The sequence below is a fragment of the Nipponia nippon genome, unplaced genomic scaffold (genome assembly GCF_047370975.1).
Source record: "Nipponia nippon isolate SJK-2023a ecotype South Korea unplaced genomic scaffold, ASM4737097v1 scaffold_3, whole genome shotgun sequence".
NCBI classification, from domain to species: Eukaryota; Metazoa; Chordata; class Aves; order Pelecaniformes; family Threskiornithidae; genus Nipponia; species Nipponia nippon.
Window position 1 is genome coordinate 36,833,748 of NW_028262347.1, and position 20,475 is coordinate 36,854,222.

General features: G+C 38.5%; 1 protein-coding gene across 3 annotated transcripts in view; it reads right to left on the reverse strand.

Moving 5' to 3' along the window:
• Positions 1-20,475, reverse strand: part of TAFA2 (TAFA chemokine like family member 2) — a 191,317-nt gene that overhangs the window by 35,052 nt on the left and 135,790 nt on the right. For all 3 annotated transcript variants that reach the window (XR_015706879.1, XR_015706878.1, XM_087767506.1), the window contains one exon: positions 19,909-20,015. Coding sequence is in view for 1 of the 3 variants with exons in the window: in XM_087767506.1 (XP_087623632.1) it covers positions 19,909-20,015 (107 nt within the window). In the remaining 2 variants the exon portion in view is untranslated. The remainder of the gene's footprint in view (positions 1-19,908; positions 20,016-20,475) is intronic.

Below are 20,475 nucleotides of genomic sequence, written 5' to 3' on the forward strand. Positions count from 1 at the left end.
CTTCTTAGAAAATAGCTCAAGCACCTTAGTGAACTTTAGGTGCCTCTGTGGAGACAGCAGCTGAAGCCAAGGGAAGGACAACCATGGTTTCCCCAAAGAAGGATGCAGCTGGGTCCCTGTGCTTTATTTCCATCTCAACACACATCTAGCTCCTTATGTGTGATCTCGCTTCCACAGTTAAGGTATTTATTTGTTTATTAAGGTGCAGAAACTTATTTAGGTAATAAATCTTGGTAATAAGGTCGATTCATATTTAAGCACCTGAATGTCACCATGAATTCCATTATCAAAGTCTTTATGTTTTATTCTGCTTTTCTTTTTAAAAAATTATGCGTAGTGCCCCTTATTCACCACATGCTAAGATTCTTCAAGGTTAGAAAAGCAACAGCCCCCCAAATTTATTTGGAAAGTCTTTAATAAATTCTACCAAAAAAAGAAGAGTAAAGAGAAAGCAATGACTTTCAAAGTAAGAAGCACAAAGATTTTTTTCTAAGCACGAATGTGAACATCGCTTGTTTAATACCTGTATTGAAGAACTATTAAGCTGATCAAACCTAGAATACACTCTATAACAGAAGCACTCTGGGACTTTAGTGATGACCTGACAGAAACTACTCAGCAAGGTCAAGGTGGACTTCCAAAAATTGTGCCAACTTCAAGATTCCCATTTTGCAGAATTTTTCCAAACATAATATTCATAATACTGAGTCAGTCTATATCCCTCTTCTATACAGAAAGGCAGTTGTTTACACCTGTGCACCCGTTCATCTAGAAAGGTTACTTAAATAAAAATATACCATACAATTCTGAAAATACTTTCTTACATTCATATGTGTGTGTACATTCATCACATAAATATGTGATGAAATTTAACATAACTTATCTATAAAAAGCATTTAATTTTTGAAATTCCACATTTTAAAAACTCTCCAAGATTTTTGCTTGCTTGGTTGGTTGGTTGGCTGGCTAGTTGTTTTTTTACAGATAGAGTTTTAGTTGGTGTGTCAATTTTTTTCTTTTTGGGTTTGTTTTGCTTTGCCTTATCGATTTTCATGACTGGATAGAATGGTATCTCTGTACTAATTTAAAGTTTCTTTAATTCTGTAACATATTTTAATAATACATAACATTCCATTCTGCAGCTCTGTAATGCGTTTTTACTTAATCCGTCAATTAAAACAAATTATCAAATATACCTTGAAATATTCCTCCCACAAACTTCAGGCACATGTATGCATACTTGCCCTTCTGAAAACTACATAACTGTTTCTTTTTCCTTTTCCACGCCTGCCTTCTAGGACTTCCCCACAGTGCTTCAGACTCCCCAACAAGTGTTAAGAGAAACTCCATAGGATGTCCCAGCACACAGTTCGCCATCTGAAAGAAAGATCTTAATTTTAAGTTTCAGCTTGCTTCTGTAGAGCCCCAGGCAAGCTCTTTGAAGTGCAGAGTCAGGGGAGGAACTTAACTCAGGCCTTTAGAAAGAAGCTGCTAACAAGACACATGTCTAGTCCTGTGAAATCCCCTCTTTTAGACTGATCTCCCCTGCTACAACCTTCCCACTACATTATTGATTCCATATAAATAGCAAGTCTCTAAGCCATGGGCATGATGAATCAATAAGTATCTAGACAGAGTCTATGAATTGAAACAGGATGGCCTGGGAAGAGGCTGGCTATTCTTCAAGACAGAGGAAAAGAAAGCACATTTCAACAAGCAAAATAAAAGAGGAGAAACTGCCAGGAGAACCATTCAGAGCTGTGCAATCAAGAATATTTTTGCTCAAGGATTCCCAGAAGATAATACTTTCAGATATCTCTGTTGAAAAGGTATCTTTTAAGATGCTCCTAGCAGACTCCCTGGCACTTGTTTCTGAAGGAACTTTGGTTAATAGAAGCTGTTGATAAGAAACATATATACCACTCTAACTGCTATCCAAAGTCAGAAGCTGCAAAAACATCACAGTTCCTAGAACTCCAGAAGCCTGCTTTGTAAAAACTGTCAGGTAATGAAAGCACCTGAAGTAATTCACACCTTAAAAAACAAGATACAGAGAAAAAAAATCATAACTATTCAGGGACTTTTTTGGAGAATGAGGACATGGCTTCATGCTTGGCATTTTACCCTGTATGTCTACAGAAGCTCATACAGTGCATCCAGGGATGCGAGAGGCCATGCCAGGCCAGCTCATGATCTCTTTTCATTACTGTCCATCCATGAAATAAGCCAGGCACCTTGTGTATCTAGACCACTGCTGAGATGCAAGCACAGAGCACAGCAGAGCTCGCTGGGCAGCTCTTGGGCCTGAGCTTTCCAGGACTATAAGAAGCACACCTGGAGCAGGATGTAAGTAAATTATTAGTAAACTAATTTTACATTAGCCCAAACTGGTCAAACCTCCTGGACTGAACATGAGACTCACAGACCAGCCAAGCAACCATGCCTCCTTCCATGGAACAGAAGGAAGGCTACAGTGCCGTGCTGTTGCTGCTGCTGAAAGGGGTGGTGAAGGGGCTGCTGTTCAAGGCAAGCTTCCCACCCCTCACCAGGTCCAGCTCCTACAGCTCCTCCTCTGCCATGTTACCCAACACCCAGATCCATCCTTCCCCCACAAGGTCTAGAGCAATGCTCCCTCAGCCCCTGGGTATGAGGCACTGTATCAGTGCCAAAGACTGCTCATGCAAAAGGGAGAGTTTGAAGTGGCATTCACAGTTCTCACATCTTTCTCACCGCTGTGAAATGTTGAGGGGGGGAAAGGAGAGGGGTGGGCCCTCAGGGAGCAATGAAAATTTAAAAAAAAAAAAAAATGGTCAAATTTTAATTCAAATGTTGCTAATAGGAACTTGCAAGGAAGCACTTAATGTATAGGCAAATGACCATCTGCACATAAAATTATAGCATCCATATACTGGCTGTATATATTTTTATGGCTGCATATTCCTTGATCTTTTTGCTACTTTAATGTAGGATTTTCCTCACAGAGGTCAACTTTAGAACCTCAAAACTTCAACCCTCAGATTGCTTTGAAGAGTGAATTTTAGTTAAATAATTGAAAGATCAGTAGATTGCGAAGCAGTTGTTATCTGTGGGTTAGTTTGCATATACTCTTTCAAAAGTCCCAAGTGCGAAGCTGAACGCCATGTACAATACAGAGTAGTACAGTGTATTTTTCTTCCAGTGCCTAACAACGTGTCAAAAATGACAACAGATGAGTGGCCATTTATAAATATCCACAGGGCCATGCCTCTTTTCAAGGTTAGATGAAATTATTATGGGGAAATAACCAGCTACCCACAGTTGCTTAGGAGTATCTACACTGGCTCACAACAAGTGTTTTTACTGCTTTAGTTCTAGAATGCACACCAGAAAAAACAGATGAGCATTAAATAACTGTCCAGGTCTGCGGCACTGATATGTTGTGAAGGGAGCTAAGTGTGGGGGAGACTGTCACAAAACAAGAATTGCCTTCCCCTTTAATTCACTGCCTTAAAAGCTGAACAGCAAGTGGATACACTGTAGGATTTGACAAAACATCATTCATGAGATACCTTGTCTGATCGCATACACAAATCTAGGGGGAGTTTTGTCTTCACAGGGCTCACAAGTCAGGGAAATCTTGAGAATAATCCTAGCGCATATCCTCCAGGTGCAGCTGTAGTTAGCAGAGCATTTTAAAGCAAAATATAAAGATGGGGAAAGCAGAAACTGAAGATGCAGCAGAGTGAGCCAGCCTTTCCTGACTTCAGTGGTACAGCCTTGCTTTAACAGCTGATTCATAGCGTGAAAGTACTGCATTGTCTAGGAGTTATATTACAGCTGGGCACCTATAATTTTTAAGGAGCAAGACCCACAATATAAAAGTAAACATGGACACTGTGAATTTCCTTTTATTTCACACACAGCTACTCTGACATTTGTGGTTAGTGGCTGTTCTTTGCTTGGATTTTTACTTTAGCAAATATGCTGCATAATACGGATGCTATCTGATTATTTCTGATCCTGTCTCACCTCTTCAAGGGAGTGGCAAGTTCATCCACATTTCCCTTCCCATACAGTTGCTTCTGGAGTCTAGCAACACACATATTACACGAATATGTTGTCAGCTGAATGAACAGAAACCAAATTTCAGTAGTGCATGCATGGTTCAGAGCCCCAAAAGCAATGCACAGCAGTCTGAACCTGCAAAGTGGAGAGACTTGCTGAAGTTTTGTTCCTGCTTATTTTTTTCAAGTATTATACATATGCATACATACGTACATATATACATACATACATATACGGTCAGAGACATACAAGAAATTGTCTCTAAGTAGAAGGATCCAAAACTTTAACACAGCAATGCATCTTGACATTTTTATTCACTTTCTGAATCTTTATACCATCATTTATTATATTATGACAGTAAAGAAAGTGGGGTTTCCACTCTTCTCTACAAAAGCAAAGACACATGTTACCATATGTTGTATGCCTACAGCTTTGGCATCTAATCTAAGCTGGATGTCCCTGTATAATCAATGCAGAGGTAGAAAAAGAAGCACCCCCAGGAGGTAATTCCTGAATTTTAAGTGTGCAAGATTAGATCCCTCCCTAAGGGAAAGAGCTACATCAGCAGAGATGTGACTTGGTCCCTGGCTAGCCATTTCTTTTGGGAGATTGCCCTCAGGAGAATCTAACATTACCACAATACTGAAACAGGCCTAATAGGTCAGTGCTCTACAACTACATCTGCTCTAGGACTGATAATATCTGTGTATAACTAAAGTAAGCTAAAATATATCCACTGATTTATCCTCCACTCTAAAGTTGACCTCTGAGATCTCAGACATTGCCAGGACTCAGCAGAGGAATGACTTTCACGTCCAAATATAACACTAAAGTCAGAGGAAGAAGCAAAAGGACATTTGAGGAACATACTTCCCTAGCTATTATTTCAGGAGATTTTAAAATGTTACTAGTTATGGTAGCAGCATATCTAGACTGGTTTTCAAAGCTCTCTTTAAACAGTGAACTTTCTCCTTCAAAGAAAAAAAAATTAAACTTAGAGGGTGCAGACAGACTTCCTGGATTTAAAATACATCACTGATTTATTTCCTCATTGTAGACAATTCACTTTAATAAAGGGACACAGAAATAGTCTGAAGCTTATAAATCCCACTCAATAGCTGTAAAATACCATTTCCACATTTTTCTGCAGGTGGTCTGTAAGAAAGAAATCTCATATGTCCCATCTGTCTCCTCCTTAATTATTCATTTTTGCTATGCATGAACCTAGGAGATTTTTCCATACAATAAAGTACAAAATAAACACCAAACATAAAAACTTAATTAAAAACTATTGAAATTGTTACCTCCCAGTGATCATTGTTATGAAAAATTGAGTGATATTTTATAGTTTAACACTCCTCTCCTACAATGACTCTATTAGGATAAGCCATAATTTGGCATTTTCTCATATTTTTAGTGTGGGTCATAATGCTGCTTAAGTGTAGACTGTTGTATTCCTAGCACCCAGCAGAAGAGCAAATTAGTTTATAATCTCTCCTACAAATCTGTTCGGACAATAGAACAGATTTTTAGGAGAGCTTTTCTGGCAGCCAATATCAGTTTGATAAGTGGGGCTTTTTACATTATTTTCCATACACCACTGTTTGGTGTGAAAGTTTTAAATGTGAGTTCTTCACAGGATTTATTGTGTATACAGGTTAAAAATGCTCATTAGACTAAGTTATATTTGAAAATAGAAGCAAGAACTAGACTTGAGAGAGGTATTTTCTTCAACAAATTAATTATTTTTAGAAATACTTTCAGTACTTACTGTCATTAGTACCCAACAGATTAGCAATGTTTATTTCAAAAAGATGAAAAAAGAATGAGGGCAAAATATCACCTGTGATGAAATAAACCACATGAACTGCAAAAAATAAGAGTATGATCTCTATATGCCATTCAGACTGCTCAAATTTAGTTTTGCTCCGACTTTCAGCAAAATCCTCAAGTTTTAAATGCCTATAACATGAACATAAAATGTTGATAATCTATTAATGAGGTCTTAGTCCAAAATAATTAAAAGATTTTTGTGTTTCGCTATTTCTAAAAATAGCTAATTGATTATGAACATTTTTTGGGTACTTCTATAACTAAAGAACAGATGTTCTAGAATATGGCATTTTTACAGGCAATAATATGCAGTGGTCCTTCTGGTTTTTGTTGTTTTTTTTTTTTTTTTTAAGAAAATTTAAAATTACACCAGTTTAAAAATTGTTTCGTTTTCCCTAATATTTAGGTTTTACTTCAGATTTGTGAAGTACAATATACCTAGCCCCTCTCTGGTAGCTAAGCTCTTTTCTTCAGTCATTTTCCTCTACACAAGCTGTTTTTCAGAGTAAAACCAGGAAAACGTAATGACAGTAACGTTGTGACCAGGGAAGGGTGGGAAATATGTACTGTCCTTAAATAGCTTAGAAGAAAGCACATCTAATGACACAGGGCAAAAACTGAAAAATCAAGAAAGGCATGAGATAAGACTAGTGAGCACTGTCCCTGCATTGGCATAATGGGGATCCTCCTAATTCCCCACTTTTCAGCTGTTTACATCCCATCCCTTCTTCTTCTCTGTCATTAGGTGGGGGGGCTGACTGCACTTCATTCCTTCAGTCCCCAAAGAGCAGTTTCCAGGGCTGGTGTAACAGCAAAGACCAAAGAAGCCTTTATGCACATCTAAACTATACTATGAACAGGAGTGGCATAAGTAGGATGAAAGGTTAATTCTTTTCTCAGATGTTTCCAGGGCATAACCTCTGCAGGATGCCCTTTGTCTTCTGCAACCCAGCTTTGTAGTATACTATGTATTGTTATCATGAGGGACAAAATATGCAAAAATATGGATTATTTACTTATCATAAATGAGATTTTCTGGATTTTCCCATGTTCTGAAAAGGCAAACAGAGGCATGGAAACTGTATTTTTATTCTCCTAAGGTGTTTTTGAACCAAAACTAGGAGAAGAAAGATTTACACAGCCTTCATATGCACAGCGTGCAGCAGTGTAACAAGATGGCACAATATTACTCTTCCTCCTTCCTTATTTAAACTTATATCTTCTCTCAGATACAGTTATATTTGCTCTTAATATCTCTGGCAGATGTTCTGGGGTGAATGATGCAATTAAGAATCCAAAATTCCCATTTCTTCCAGATGCTTATTTTCTCAATATTCACTCACTGGAAATATATTTACTTTCCACTCTGCGGTGTCTAGCATTTAGCACACCTTCTGGGTTCCATTTCACAAAATTTCCACAGTTAATCTGACACATGCCAATGCATCTTAGATGAAAGTTTAGCACCAGTAATCTTTTTTTTCTACCGGTAGTAAATTTACATAACATAACAAAACTGAGCAAAGTTTTAAATAAGCATTTTACTTTAAAAATCTTTTCATTTTGTTGTTCATAGGTACAATACTTTCTGCTATTTGTCATATTTTTAAAACTTAACTTTGGTTTTCCTTAGTCTTCCATCTCACTGAAGGAATCTAATGATGATTCCGTCTTTTGTATGATTCATTCTTTTCACTGAGGTTGAATTACAGGCTTAACTGCTTCATCCTTGCTCCCCTCTCATCAGACACATACATAGTCTTGGGTTCAAATTCTGGATCCAGAATAATTCTGACCTTCCCAGCAACTCAGTCAGCTTCCTACGAGCCCTAGCTCTCCTCACACACAGTCCTGGCACATAGACTCAGCTGAAGCAATTCTAATAACTTGCGCCCAAAAATACAATGGCAGAGTGCACCCAAGATTTGTGTTGGTCTTAACAGAACTCCTTTCTTAGGCATATCCTTTCCACAGCTCTGCATTCACCCAGAATAACCCACGCATTCAGCTTCATACTTCAGTCATTCAAGGACACTTGATATTGAAGCCAGAAGTATTTTGCAAAAAGAATTCTAAGCCTACTGCCTTTACTTGAGAACAATTTGAGTACAAGAGTTATACAAATCTATGGGGAAAAAAAGAACAAGACAGACTTGGCAGCTCCTGCCTCAGCCTCCTCATCACTACAGACAGAATTCTTGCTCAGCTTGGTAAAAGAAAGCTGCACAAAGCAGACTGCTCTTTTATGATTTTCCTGCTTTCTGTCATCTAAACCCCCAAGGCAGCCTCCATTCTCCAGTAAGTATGCCACAGCTTTGTCCCCATCTATGTGGAGAAGTGGGTTTTTCTTGGTCACAGCCACCTCTTTATCAAATGGTACTTTCACAATTTAATAGGAAGGTCAAAATTTCAGTATTATCCTATTATCCCTCTGCAAATTTCAAGAATTCTTCCTGACTTTCTGTGGTTTTTAGCTCAACAAGAAGAAAGAGCAAACACCAAATCCAGGTTTTACAACTAAACCTTTTTTAACACAACAGAATGACATTTGCAGAATGATATGCAGATATAAATGAATCTGTCACAGACCAAATTTCACTGGCTTCTGAACTGAAACATGAGACTCCATTTGAACAGTAAAAATAAAATAGGACCTTTACAATTTTATTTGGACAATATGACTCTGATACAGGAGAAGAATTATTAGGCAGATAAAAGAACAATATCCAAGCAGAGTCCTCCCGTCAAGAGACTTTCCAAAAGTTCCAGAAGGTTTCCAGTAGCTTGCAAACTCTTTGGTATATGAATTTAGGGAAGTATTCACACCTACACTGAAAGCTTGAGTTCCCACTTTGTGAAAGGAATGAGCTCTGAAGGGTGTTTCAGAGCACCTAAAGCTGGATGTTGTGGAAAATTCCCTGAGTTTTCAGTTATGTTTGAAAAGCGCCTAGTATTTTGTGAAGCTCCCATAAATAAATTATAAGCATTTTAAAAACACTAAAATGGTCCACGTAAGCTATTTCATCAGTGATGACCTTGCATTTTTCTGTTTCATCCAAGTCTCTCATATCTCTGCATGCATACGCATGCACATATGCATGCATACAGACACAGGCTTTGCTGCTTTGGAGCTGTTGGTTTGTGCAGCTTCAGCTCAGATCAATTCCCTGATCTTCCAAAAAGGTGAGACTCTTTTACAAATCTCTACTGCAGTGGAAGACTGCCCCAGTGAGCCTTAACATGGTAAATCCCTGTCAGCCCCCCAAAGAACAGAACTAAAAACTTTGGTTCAGAAAGAAGCTTTAGAAATTGCTACCCAAAAACACATAAAGTATTTTTCTCTTGCTATTCCCCAGAATAGCTGACTGTTTCCGAACATTTCCTTGGCACTTGTACAACTAAAGAACAGCTGTTCTAAAATACGACATTGTACAAGCAATCACTTAACACTGCTAGAGAGTAAATTCAGTGAAGAGTGTCAAGAGAGAAGGGCATAGTCTTTAGACATCATCAGCAGAAAATTAATGCAGATGAAAGATAGATTAACATATCCCCTGAATGCTATAGAAATAATCTCCACATGGGATGTGATTTTCTAGGCACAAACCTCCCAATCTGAGTATGTGAAATCCCCTGAGTAGGATAACAGGGGTGTGCAGTAGATACCAGCAGGCACAGTTACCACTGCATGTATGGAATGTATGTTGGGTGTATGGAATGTATATTGGAAAGCCTGAGGGGCAGTGCAGAAAACCCTAAGACCAGCACTGGGATATATGGCCTCCATACCTGAAACCAGATCTTGACTTTGAAGACAGAATTGGCCCTAATCCTGCCATTACAGTAATTTTACATATCTGGATACTGTTAAGGGTCAGACTCTAATTATAATGTGATATTGACCCATTATATTTGAGGTATAAAAATGACATGACCTTAACATGTTGAATTTGGAGAAAACATAACGTAAGGAAAACTGTAAACTATTCAGATTTTCTTTTCAATTATATTCTTGTTTGATAGTCCCAGACATTAATACAATTTTATGAGCAATTCTCTGAGGAAAAAGACAGGAAAAAACAAACACTGTCATACCAGTGGAGAAAAATCTACTTGGTTTCTCCACCAAAGAAAGTTGGTTTTAGGGTCTTGGACATAAACTTTGTACTAGTCATAACCTTCCAATATACCTCAAGGTCATCCTACTGTCTGAGCTCCAAAGCTGTCAAAAGATTCAGACACAGCTCTTCTACAATGCATGGTAAATTCCAAGGCTGGAAACCTGCACATAAGGATTCACATTTTTGGAGTAACTCAGTAGTCCCTTGTTATCAGCATTAAGTATTTATATAAAAATAGAGAATGGCATTTCCTCAAAAGGTTTTATTTGTGTACATCCACTCTGATATTTACAATTAAAATTTTGCAATCATTTTCCCATTTATAGCTCCTATACTAGCTGTCTGTACTGGAAGGATCCTCTTTAGCCAACACAGTCAATGAGTAAAAATGTTTCCAGAAAGGGAGAAGGGGCTGGAGGGTGGGTACAGGAAACTGCAGCAACCCCATCAGCTCACTGTGGCATAGCACCCTGCTTCATGGTGTATGATGGGAGTCTCCAGGTCACTAAACAATCCTTCTCTTCCTTTTCTCTTCCTCACTGATCAAAACTGCATCTAACGTCCATTGCTTTCTTTTTCTACCCTAAGGAAAAGTTTACTTAAGACATTACCTATGATACAATGTACATTTAGGAAAATGAAAAATTCAGAATAAAACTGTAAGTCCAAAAAATAATATTTTAAATCTGGAACTGCAAACAATAATGTACTACTATATGCTACATTAATTGAGCACTTAACAAGTTAATGAAACAAGGAAAATTCTGATCAACAGATCCAAGAGAGTGGTGCTACTAAACCAAGACTAATTGAATAAAGACAACTATCTAGGGGGCTAACAATTTCTTTCATACTATTTTTATGGGTTTAATCAAAACTGTGGCATGCAAATGTAGGCACTCTGTTTTCCTAGGTATAAAGATACACAATCTAGCAGAATGCATTACTTACTATACATAACAAATCAACGGGACTAATCTGAAAAAAATATGACACTGGAAAAGTAGATCTTATTCCAGTATTAGGGAAATGTCAACATTTACTCATGGTAGGAAAAAGTAACAGCAGGGTAAGCATGCTATCAATGTTTTTTCAGTCCTAACATCTTACAATATTTTCCTAACAAAAAAGAAAGGGAAAGCTTAATCTTCTAAAACAGAAATGGTCTAAAAAAAACAGCTGATTGGTGGGCCAGCTATCCAAGGGAAGATAACATTACTAATAAATGAAAGGGCTGAAAATGTTAAAATGTTTGGCATTTCTAACTGTAAAATCAACTAAGTATGTAACATTTACAAGATACAATCTTTTGCAGAATCATCTCCTTTCCATCACAACACAAAATCTGAATGTATTTAAGGAAAAGATCCTGGGTACTCACTCATGGAAAGTTAATAAAAATTTGACATTGGGATTACAAGATTAGGCCCAAAATAAAGAACTGTTATGCACTTCCCTTTTACTTGTCTTAGAAAAACAACAAGAAACCATAATATTTGCCAAACACAAACAGAAATATTTTTAAGTGATCAGTATAAAGAAAAATGCATGATATCTCATTGCACCTCTCCAACTTCTCTCTCCATGGCTGCCTCAAGGACAGCCAAGTTTCATCGTCAAGGTAGTGGTGGGGATGGAGGCAAAAATGAAGGCAGCCATTTGCTGTGGTGGAGCTGGAAGCACAAAGAAGAAATAGGCATAACTCTGCTATTGACATGATTTCTGCACCCATGTCCCAGTGAACCATCAGAACTATTGGCATTTTGGCAACCAGAGAAAATTATTTTCCTTTATACCCTGGCAGAAGGCCAAGGAATGTTATCTACTGAATTCCAACAGACACTGTATTAACATTTTAGATTGCAGTGACAGATACTGATATGAAAGTGTTTGACTGACTCTTCTATTTTATCTTCAAGCAAACGGCAATTTTGGGATCAGGTTCTGATCCTGATATAACTGAAACTTTCAATTAATGCCCAAGCTAGATAAGAACATCTAATATCTTTCTTCCCCATGTCTGCTAAAATGACTATCATCTTCCTTTGTTTCTATATTTAAACATTAATTACACTCAGAATTAAGTTAGTGAAAGCTGCACACAAAGCATTCTCATTTAAGAGAATCTATCTCTGGGACAAACTTCCACAAGAGATAAGATTATCCATGTTTGAGATATTTAGCAAATATGACAAAAGAGTTTGATGAGGCAGTGCTGACAGATTGACAATAGACGAGTGGGTGCCTCCCTCTAATATGTTGACAGACCCCACTGACATTTTCCAGCCTCACCTGGTAGCTCCTAAGGCATCCACACACATCTCTCTGCATGCTTGCAACTTCCCTCATCTAAATATAAGGCAGTTTTCTCCTACCTAATTCCAGTCAAGAACCTGGGAATATGCAGAACAACTCTTACATCCTTTGACAGGCCCACGCATCCAGAAGGTGCATGTTGAACACATACATCTTACCCACAGGGTCAGATCCCCCACCAGATGTTATGGTACAGGCACTTCAAAAAAGTGCAAACCGAGGAAAAGATGGTACTGCTGCTGCTTACCCTTTATACTACAGCCTATATCATGGAACTGGAGGTCTGCATTCAGTGCCCTCTTCAGCTCAGAGAGGTTCAAACCACATATCTTATGTCCCCAAAGAATGCCATTACCTCCAGTAGGACTCCTTCAGGAAGGAAGAAGAGGGAGCATGTGGCTATCTAGTGGGTACTTGGCTGGAAGAAGGGATGTCTTTGATTTAGTTTCTGTCCTCTGCACCAAGGGTACTTATTGCTTTTAAAATTGAATACAAACACCCTCTATTTCTGCATTATGAATGCTGTCTTCTAAACAGTGTAAAATCATCAACAGAAAGGACAAAGGTACATTCATACTAAAATACTATAACTTCATAATGAAGGGACTTTTACAAAAAGGCAAAGGTTTGAATCGTTCAGAGGTCTCCCATGTGTCAGTTAGGGCTATTCTTTTCTAGACACTGCGACTCTAAATGCTAAGAATGTAGACCTCAAACACCAAAAGGAGAGAAAAGGAGAGGCAACCCCCTAATTTGCCTGAATAAAGTAAGCTACACAGCATTATTTAGCTGCAATGTGTTGTAGGTATTTACCCAAACTTCTGAACATTGTTGTCAGTACCCTGCACAGTCTTAATGCAACAAGAGACCAGAGTAAAGGACTGATACAGCCCTTCACCAGCCCTTCTGAATTACTGTAACCTCCAGTGTGATTCGCAGTAGTAGAACCGGTTACACATATTCTGCAATGTTCCAGTTGTTATAACATTCAAGAACTTTTGATATGATTTTTCATACAAAATACAATGAGATCAAAGTCAATCAGAGGTCTGTGGTGGACCTTTTCTTACAGAGTACCCTAAAGCCTCATCAGGACTAATAATTCAAATTCATTATTATAACCTAGACACAAACTTATTTTAAAACAGAGAAAACTTGGTGGTGCTGAGTAAAACTGAACAAAAATAAAAGAGCTTATAATAAATCTGCCCTTGGTGGGATGGATTCTTCTTTCCAAGGTTGCCCTCAGACCAGAACCCCTTCAGTCACATCTGGCTCTTTAACTCTCTTTCCACCACCTCAAAAGACTAGCTGTTTGTCTCCTCATCAACCTTCTCAGCTGTCCCCCAGTCTTTGCTCCTGCTGTAGGCTTCCTGAAAGCTAGTCTCTCTCCTTTTTTACCTGACCACCCATGTCCTCTGGAGGCTTTCTCCCAGCCCATTCAAGACAGTTTCGTTTGGCCTGTAGCAAGCAGTCAGCACAAGAAAACCAATGTCTTCTGCTCTGCTGCGTCAGATTTAAACATACAGCAAATCAGGAAGACAAATAAGCGGAACTAATCATCAGTGCTCAGAAGCATTTCTACTTAGGCATCGTCTTTAGTAAACTTCAAGGTATATTTACCCATGTCCATAATATACAATACTTCTGATGACAAAGTTTTGTCCTGGGAGTCCAGGGAGTGCAAGCCAGTGCTAGAATTTAAATACTGACATCTGAGCATGGAGTCCCATGTATAGTAATAGAATTACACATAGGCAACTAGATGAGTATCAGTCAGTGGATAACTGAAAGTTTGGCTAGGAGAAAGTCTGTTGCAAGGATCAGAGGATGAACGGCATCTTTAAGGCACAATTCACAACACTAAGAGTTTGCAAAGCATTGCACAATATTCACCAGCATGCCTCAAGTCCCTTGCACTGCCCTAGTGGTATGAAACCATAAATACAACACACATCATCCATTAAGCCATCTAAACAGCTGTCCTAACTCACCAGTGAATTTCACCCCTTGTGCATGAAACAGTCATGAGGGCGTTGAGGCAATGCACACAGGCCATTACCATAGCTTTTAACAAAGTGCTATATTATCTCTGCTCAGAACAAATCAATTCCACAGCCCCAGGGTCAGGCAAAGCCAGGAGCCTGTCATGTGCTGATTCAGTGCAGCCTTAGCATTACTGCACTTGCTAATAGAGCCCCGATGAATGCTAGAAGCAAAAAGAATGAACTTGCACCACCCCATCTGTCTGCAAGGGCTATGAGTCATAGAATCATAGAATCATAGAATCATTAAGGTTGGAAAAGACCCTTAAGATCATCGAGTCCAACCCTTCCACTCCCTCTCCAGAACCAGGTGTAGTATTGTCCACACTGGCCTATGGTATCACATTTGATTTTGTTCACTGCTATGGGATTTTGTCCCCTAAAAAAAGTTTACATTCTCAAAGATACACACATGTGGGACTTCTGTTAGACTATATGGAGCCCTGTTGAGGGCTTGACACCTTTTAGTTCATTTTCCTAATAGAAAACATGACAAATCTAGACACAAGACTTAAAAACTCTTGCAAAGCAATCAGAAATGATGAGTTATCTAAAGAAAATAGGATAGCTGGGGACAATTATTACAATTAAACTACATTTCTAACTCAGTTCCACAAAGACTTAAAATTTTCAGTCAGTTCCTTAGGCTTTCCAGGACTGTCCCACACATTTTATTTATACTGTTTTCACAAAACAAAAGAAAAGAAGCCCAGTGACCAAGGAAGAGGATGACCACTAATGAAAGTCCATCCATGTCAAATTGCAAGCATGCTACTGCTACTACTGGGTTTCTTGCTTCTCATAGTCATACCAGGAAGGGCGATCTAACTAGCAGCTTTAGCAGCTCAGTGGCTCAGTGGCTCCTTCATTCAGCTGGGCTTCAGAACAGTGTTGTAGTTTAGCCACAGTCAGCAACTGAGCACCACACAGCTGCTCGCTCACCTTCCCTCCCGCCCCCGGGGGATGGGGAGAGAACTGCAAAAAAAAAGGTAAAACCCGTGGGCTGAGATAAAGACAGTTTAATACAACAGCAGAGGAAGAAAAAAAAAATAATGATAAAAGAGTATACAAAACAAGTGATGCACAATGCAATTGCTCACCACCTGCTGACCAATGCCCAGCCCGTCCCCGAGCAGCAATCGCTGCCCCCTGGCCAGCTCCCCCAGTTTATATACTGAGCATGACATCATATGGTATGGAATAGCCCTGTGGCCAGTCTGGGTCAGCTGTCCTGGCTGTGCCCCCTCCCAGCTTCTTGTGCACCTGGCAGAGCATGGGAAGCTGAAAAGTCCTTGACTAGTGTAAGCACTACTTAGCAACAACTAAAACATCAGTGTGTTATCAACATTATCCTCATACTAAATTCAAACCACAGCACTATACCAGCTACGAGGAAGAAAATTAACTCTATCCCAGCTAAAACCAGGACAAACAGCAAGGAGAAACCAAAATTCATTTTCATTTTCTCCTTTGCAAGGAGAAACCAAGATTCATTTTCTTCTTGTGAATAGCAAGACTCCCTCAGACCTCTAATTTAGTGCAAATTCCCAGACAAGTTGGAGCAGGAATTCTGCATCACAAATGATAAAGAATTTAGTTTGTTTTAACTATATGATAGGCATCAGATGAATAAGTTCAGCTTCTGAGTGAAATTTTTTAAATGAAAATAAATTATCATGGCTTTTCATCTAGTAAGTCCAAAAATACTCAATTACTTTATTTATCTACCTGGAGTGTTTTCTGATTCCATAACAAATTCCTTCTGGCAAGCAAGCATTCATGATCAGGCATATTTTTAAGTAGCTTTTTATCTTGTCGAGGGATTTAAAATTTAATATAAAGTTTATTGTTTTGTATTTTGAGGAATATTAAACTATGCTCAGATTCAAAAGCACCCTTAATTTATTTAGATTACCTTATTGCATTATCAATGTAAAAAAACTTAGCAATCACAAAAAGCCCAAAGAAATACAAATTTTGATAGAGTTTTTAGTTTTAAGGTAGAAACTGTGTCTCATGGTAGCCTCTTGTCTACAAAGGAGTGCTTGTAAGGGGCTATCAGTATACTTCGCAAAAGGACCAGTCCAACACTTGAAACCTTAAACACAGGCTGTGAAACAATGGTCACCAAATCAATTCACGTTCGCTATGACAGAAATAGCAAACAGGCAGTGATGCTGAACTGACGCCTGCCTGCCTGCCTCCCATATCTGTCAGTGAACATGATATGTTTGCACAGGTTTATTTGTTTTCCAAGGGCCAGCAATGAGTAGGAGGATCAGGATCAATCTTATAATAAAATATCCTTATGGATTTCTTTCAGCCACCCTCAAGGTATATCAGCTTTTGGACTGATAACCTTGACAACATCCTTTTGGAGATTGATATGCCACTCTTTACTTGTCTTCTCATACACAGCTACTGTAGCACAAATAGATCTGGTACTGTGGGCTGATTCACAGGTGTATGTGCTCAGGTAAGGCACACACCACCATAGTATCAGGGTCCCCAGTAAAATGAAAAAGCAGAGTTCCTGTTTCTTTCCAGAAGACAATATAAATGGAATATAAGTATGTGCACACCCAGGAACTACACAGGAGGACTTAGAGTCCTGTGTGCAGCAAATAAGTGAGCTTTGTGTTTTGTTTTAAACAGTGAGTTCTTATCGCTTTTAGCTCGTGGACTTTCTGCTCAGACTGATGAAACTTTAACAAACAGCCAAGATAAAGGGAGCAGACATGTCTTCAAACCAGTCTTCTCAAGAGAAAGAAGGATGGACTTGGCGCCCATGCACCTGACACTGAAAAGCTGTAATCTGAAATCCCAGTTTGTAACCCTGGTTGTTGCTTGAACTGGACCTCAGAGCCTGGCTGCCCGTGCCCTGACTCAGCCTCTGTTTTTTCTTGCTGCTGACTTGGGATTTCTCATTTGTGCTATATCCCTGAAATAAGCAAAACAAGCCTGGAGATGGCTTGTCAGAGTCAGCTGCTTATATCCCTGCTGAAGTCTGTCTGGAGCACAGAATGCTCATTAAAAAATTTTTCACACATTGATGATCTTTCCTGCTTTTGCTTTTGCTTTTGCTTTTTCTTTTCTTTTACAATAGCCTTCAGAAAAAGAGATGAGTTTAAGAGTTGGTGCAACTGATGCATAATATGACTAAGTCAATAGGGAAGTAAAGATTTTTTAAAATGTAGATTATCGATCTTTGAAATTGTAAGGGGTCCTTCAAAGTCATTAGGGTTTGTCGTGTCAATGTTAGTAAGGACTTCTATAAATGAAGATTAATGATGCTAGGGATAATTATCACTGAAGAAACTCGCATATATCTCAGTATTTGGAAACTCCATGTAAAGGTGAACAGTGTCAGGTTTTCCTCGACTGCACTTTACCTCCATTTCGGCTATTACAGTAGGGGGAAGATTTTCTTTGAGACAATGGGAAGTTAAACTCCCAGTTTCTTTGGAAATCAGTGGTAGCTGAGCTGCGTAACTCTGATTTGTGCTTTTTAAAATAATTCCCCCATATACAGTGAGTGCAGCTGATTTGCAGATCTACTAAATCCATAAGCCAAAATACTTCTGAATATTTTTTCTTTCCAAAAGAATCTGAACTTGTATAGTAGTTGCTTTTCTAAATTAAACACTCTGGTCATGTTTCTTATTACTGTTCCCTGCAAGACTTCATATATTTTGCTAAAGGGGTGAAAAGTTACAACTTAAAGAAAAAGAACCAAAGCTTTTTGTTAACTTGCAGGAATGTAAAGAAGTCCCTACAGCCAACAACCTGATTTTGCAGGGGGCTTATATGCAAATTTTTTTATCTAAAAACATCAAATTCAATATTTCTCAAGTTATTTCTGCTTTAATGCTGGGGCTCAAACACCACGTACTGTCCAGATAATTAATGGCATAGCTCTGCTGGGGTTTCCTTTGCATGACTGTATCTGGAAAACTAAAATTGGTGGGGGATCATTTGATTCCCAGTTATGAAGCACTAGTTCCCCAAATAGTCCTTAGAATTATAATCTGTTTCCATGAAATACTTGATGACAGGTTTTACTCATCATTTTTTCAAAAACAGTAGCCAGCATACTTTGGCAAAGTTTGAAATGGATTGAGGCAAACACAGCTTGACCAGCTTTTGTGGATGGGATCAAAATGATCTGGAGATGGGCTTTTTGATTTTTAAAGAAAGATACTCAAAGACAAAAGAATTCTGAATCCAGGCTGGGATATCTTGGCTCTTTTCCAATAGATGACTAAACTGGCAAGCCACAGTACAAATCCATATTCTGGTTCTGAGGGGGAGCAAAGGCTGAGCAAAGGGTGCCAGCATGGTTCCTGTCTGGCACGATGCCCATCTTTGGTGGCCTGCAGGACCACATCAGAATCTGCTTTGTTTGCAGCCAGATTGCAACTTGCAAAAGACTTTGCAGAAAGTGCCTCTGCATCCTGAAGTCCTTAATCAGTGAGGTATTTTGAAGAAAGATATCTTCACACAGCAGAACAATATCTAGCAGCTAGATATATAAAATACCTGCTCATGAAATCCTGTCATCAGAGGAAACATTATAAAATGTACATGAACGTAGAGAGATGAACTGACTGGTGCTATTGGAATCATTCCCAAGTATTTAACTCCTTAGATCTTGGAAATGTTCATGTCCCATCCTTACTTTACCAAGTTGTTAGAGTTTATTCTGATCCTGAATAAGCAGATAAACAGCTAACAGACACTATATGAAGATGAGAAGTGGACTTCAAAATCATCCTATACTGCAGATCACATTTCAAGTTATATTAGCCAATAAGAAGATATTAGTACATGAATCCGGAGAGCTTGTTCCTTGCATTAGGGGTTTACAGAAACACATAAAAAGAAAAAAGAGACCTTTTTACAAGCTTCAATAAACCATCACAGCTTCTGCTGGTGTGTATACATTTTAAGGGCTGGAATGACCAAGAGGAAACAAATCGCACATTGTCACAAGCTACTAAAGTTCCTGGTCTGGTGTTAGGAATGAAGCATAGAAGACAGAAAACACTGCAAAGCAACGGTCTTTTTTTGGTAATGAAATAATCACATTCAGCACATATTGTCCATGAAGTTAGCCTTGACAGATAACTGCACACAGTAGCAGCATACATGTTACTAAAAATTGTTTCTTTCTAAGGTTTATTCCAGGAATTCATCCGTAGCACACGTATGTGCTATCTGATATATCTATTTTTATGAGACAAACAGTATTCATTATTTGATTTTTTTTACTTTAATATCATTTTTAACCATCTTTTCAACTGTGCTATCATTACAAAATGACCTAAAATCAGAGAATGCTGAAAATGGGACTGAAATACTTAAATTCTCAAGAAATTAATAAAAGTCTATCCATTGAAAACTCTTCTTCTTTGGTACTGGTTAGTGGACCAATACCAGGAGACACAAATACACGTAAGGAAAAAAGGTTGCATAGACTGAACACTTCTGAATTTGTTGACAGAGGCCACAGATATGACAGTATAATAGAATAGAACAGAATTTCTTACCTTTATGATGATTTGCCCCAGATGCTAATTTCCCCCACAGTGTTACAACAAATATTATTATTAGCAGTTTTCCTTTTGTTGCTTTCTGCAAGTATCTCTTATTCATCCTGAAAACAAAAATACACAAAAAATAAGTATCTATCTTAAGACTTGTTTAAAATACATTTTTTATCTTAATTTAAGGAGAATTCAAGAAGTTTTTATAAGTGTCTGGCTGACAACCCTAAAGTGTTAAATTCCGCTTAGCTCTAAATGTGGTACATCATATAGAGCATCAGTATAACCTCCCTCCCTGGTCTGCCAATGTTCCTCCACCCTGGTCAGTACCAGGAGAATTCAATACCTCCACTCATCACATTTTCATCACATTTCTCTCAAGGCACAAGCAGTGTTCATAACCACAGCAGACTCCAAAGCTGGCAAGAAAGATGAATCCATGCAGCTACGCAGCAGGTTTTAATGCACAGAGCAGTTCCACTAGTGTGTTTGGGGCCAGTCACGGTCAATGTGGTTCTCTCTGACCATGCAGCGGAGTTTTTAGCTTTTGGGATTGCAACCCTTTTTGGA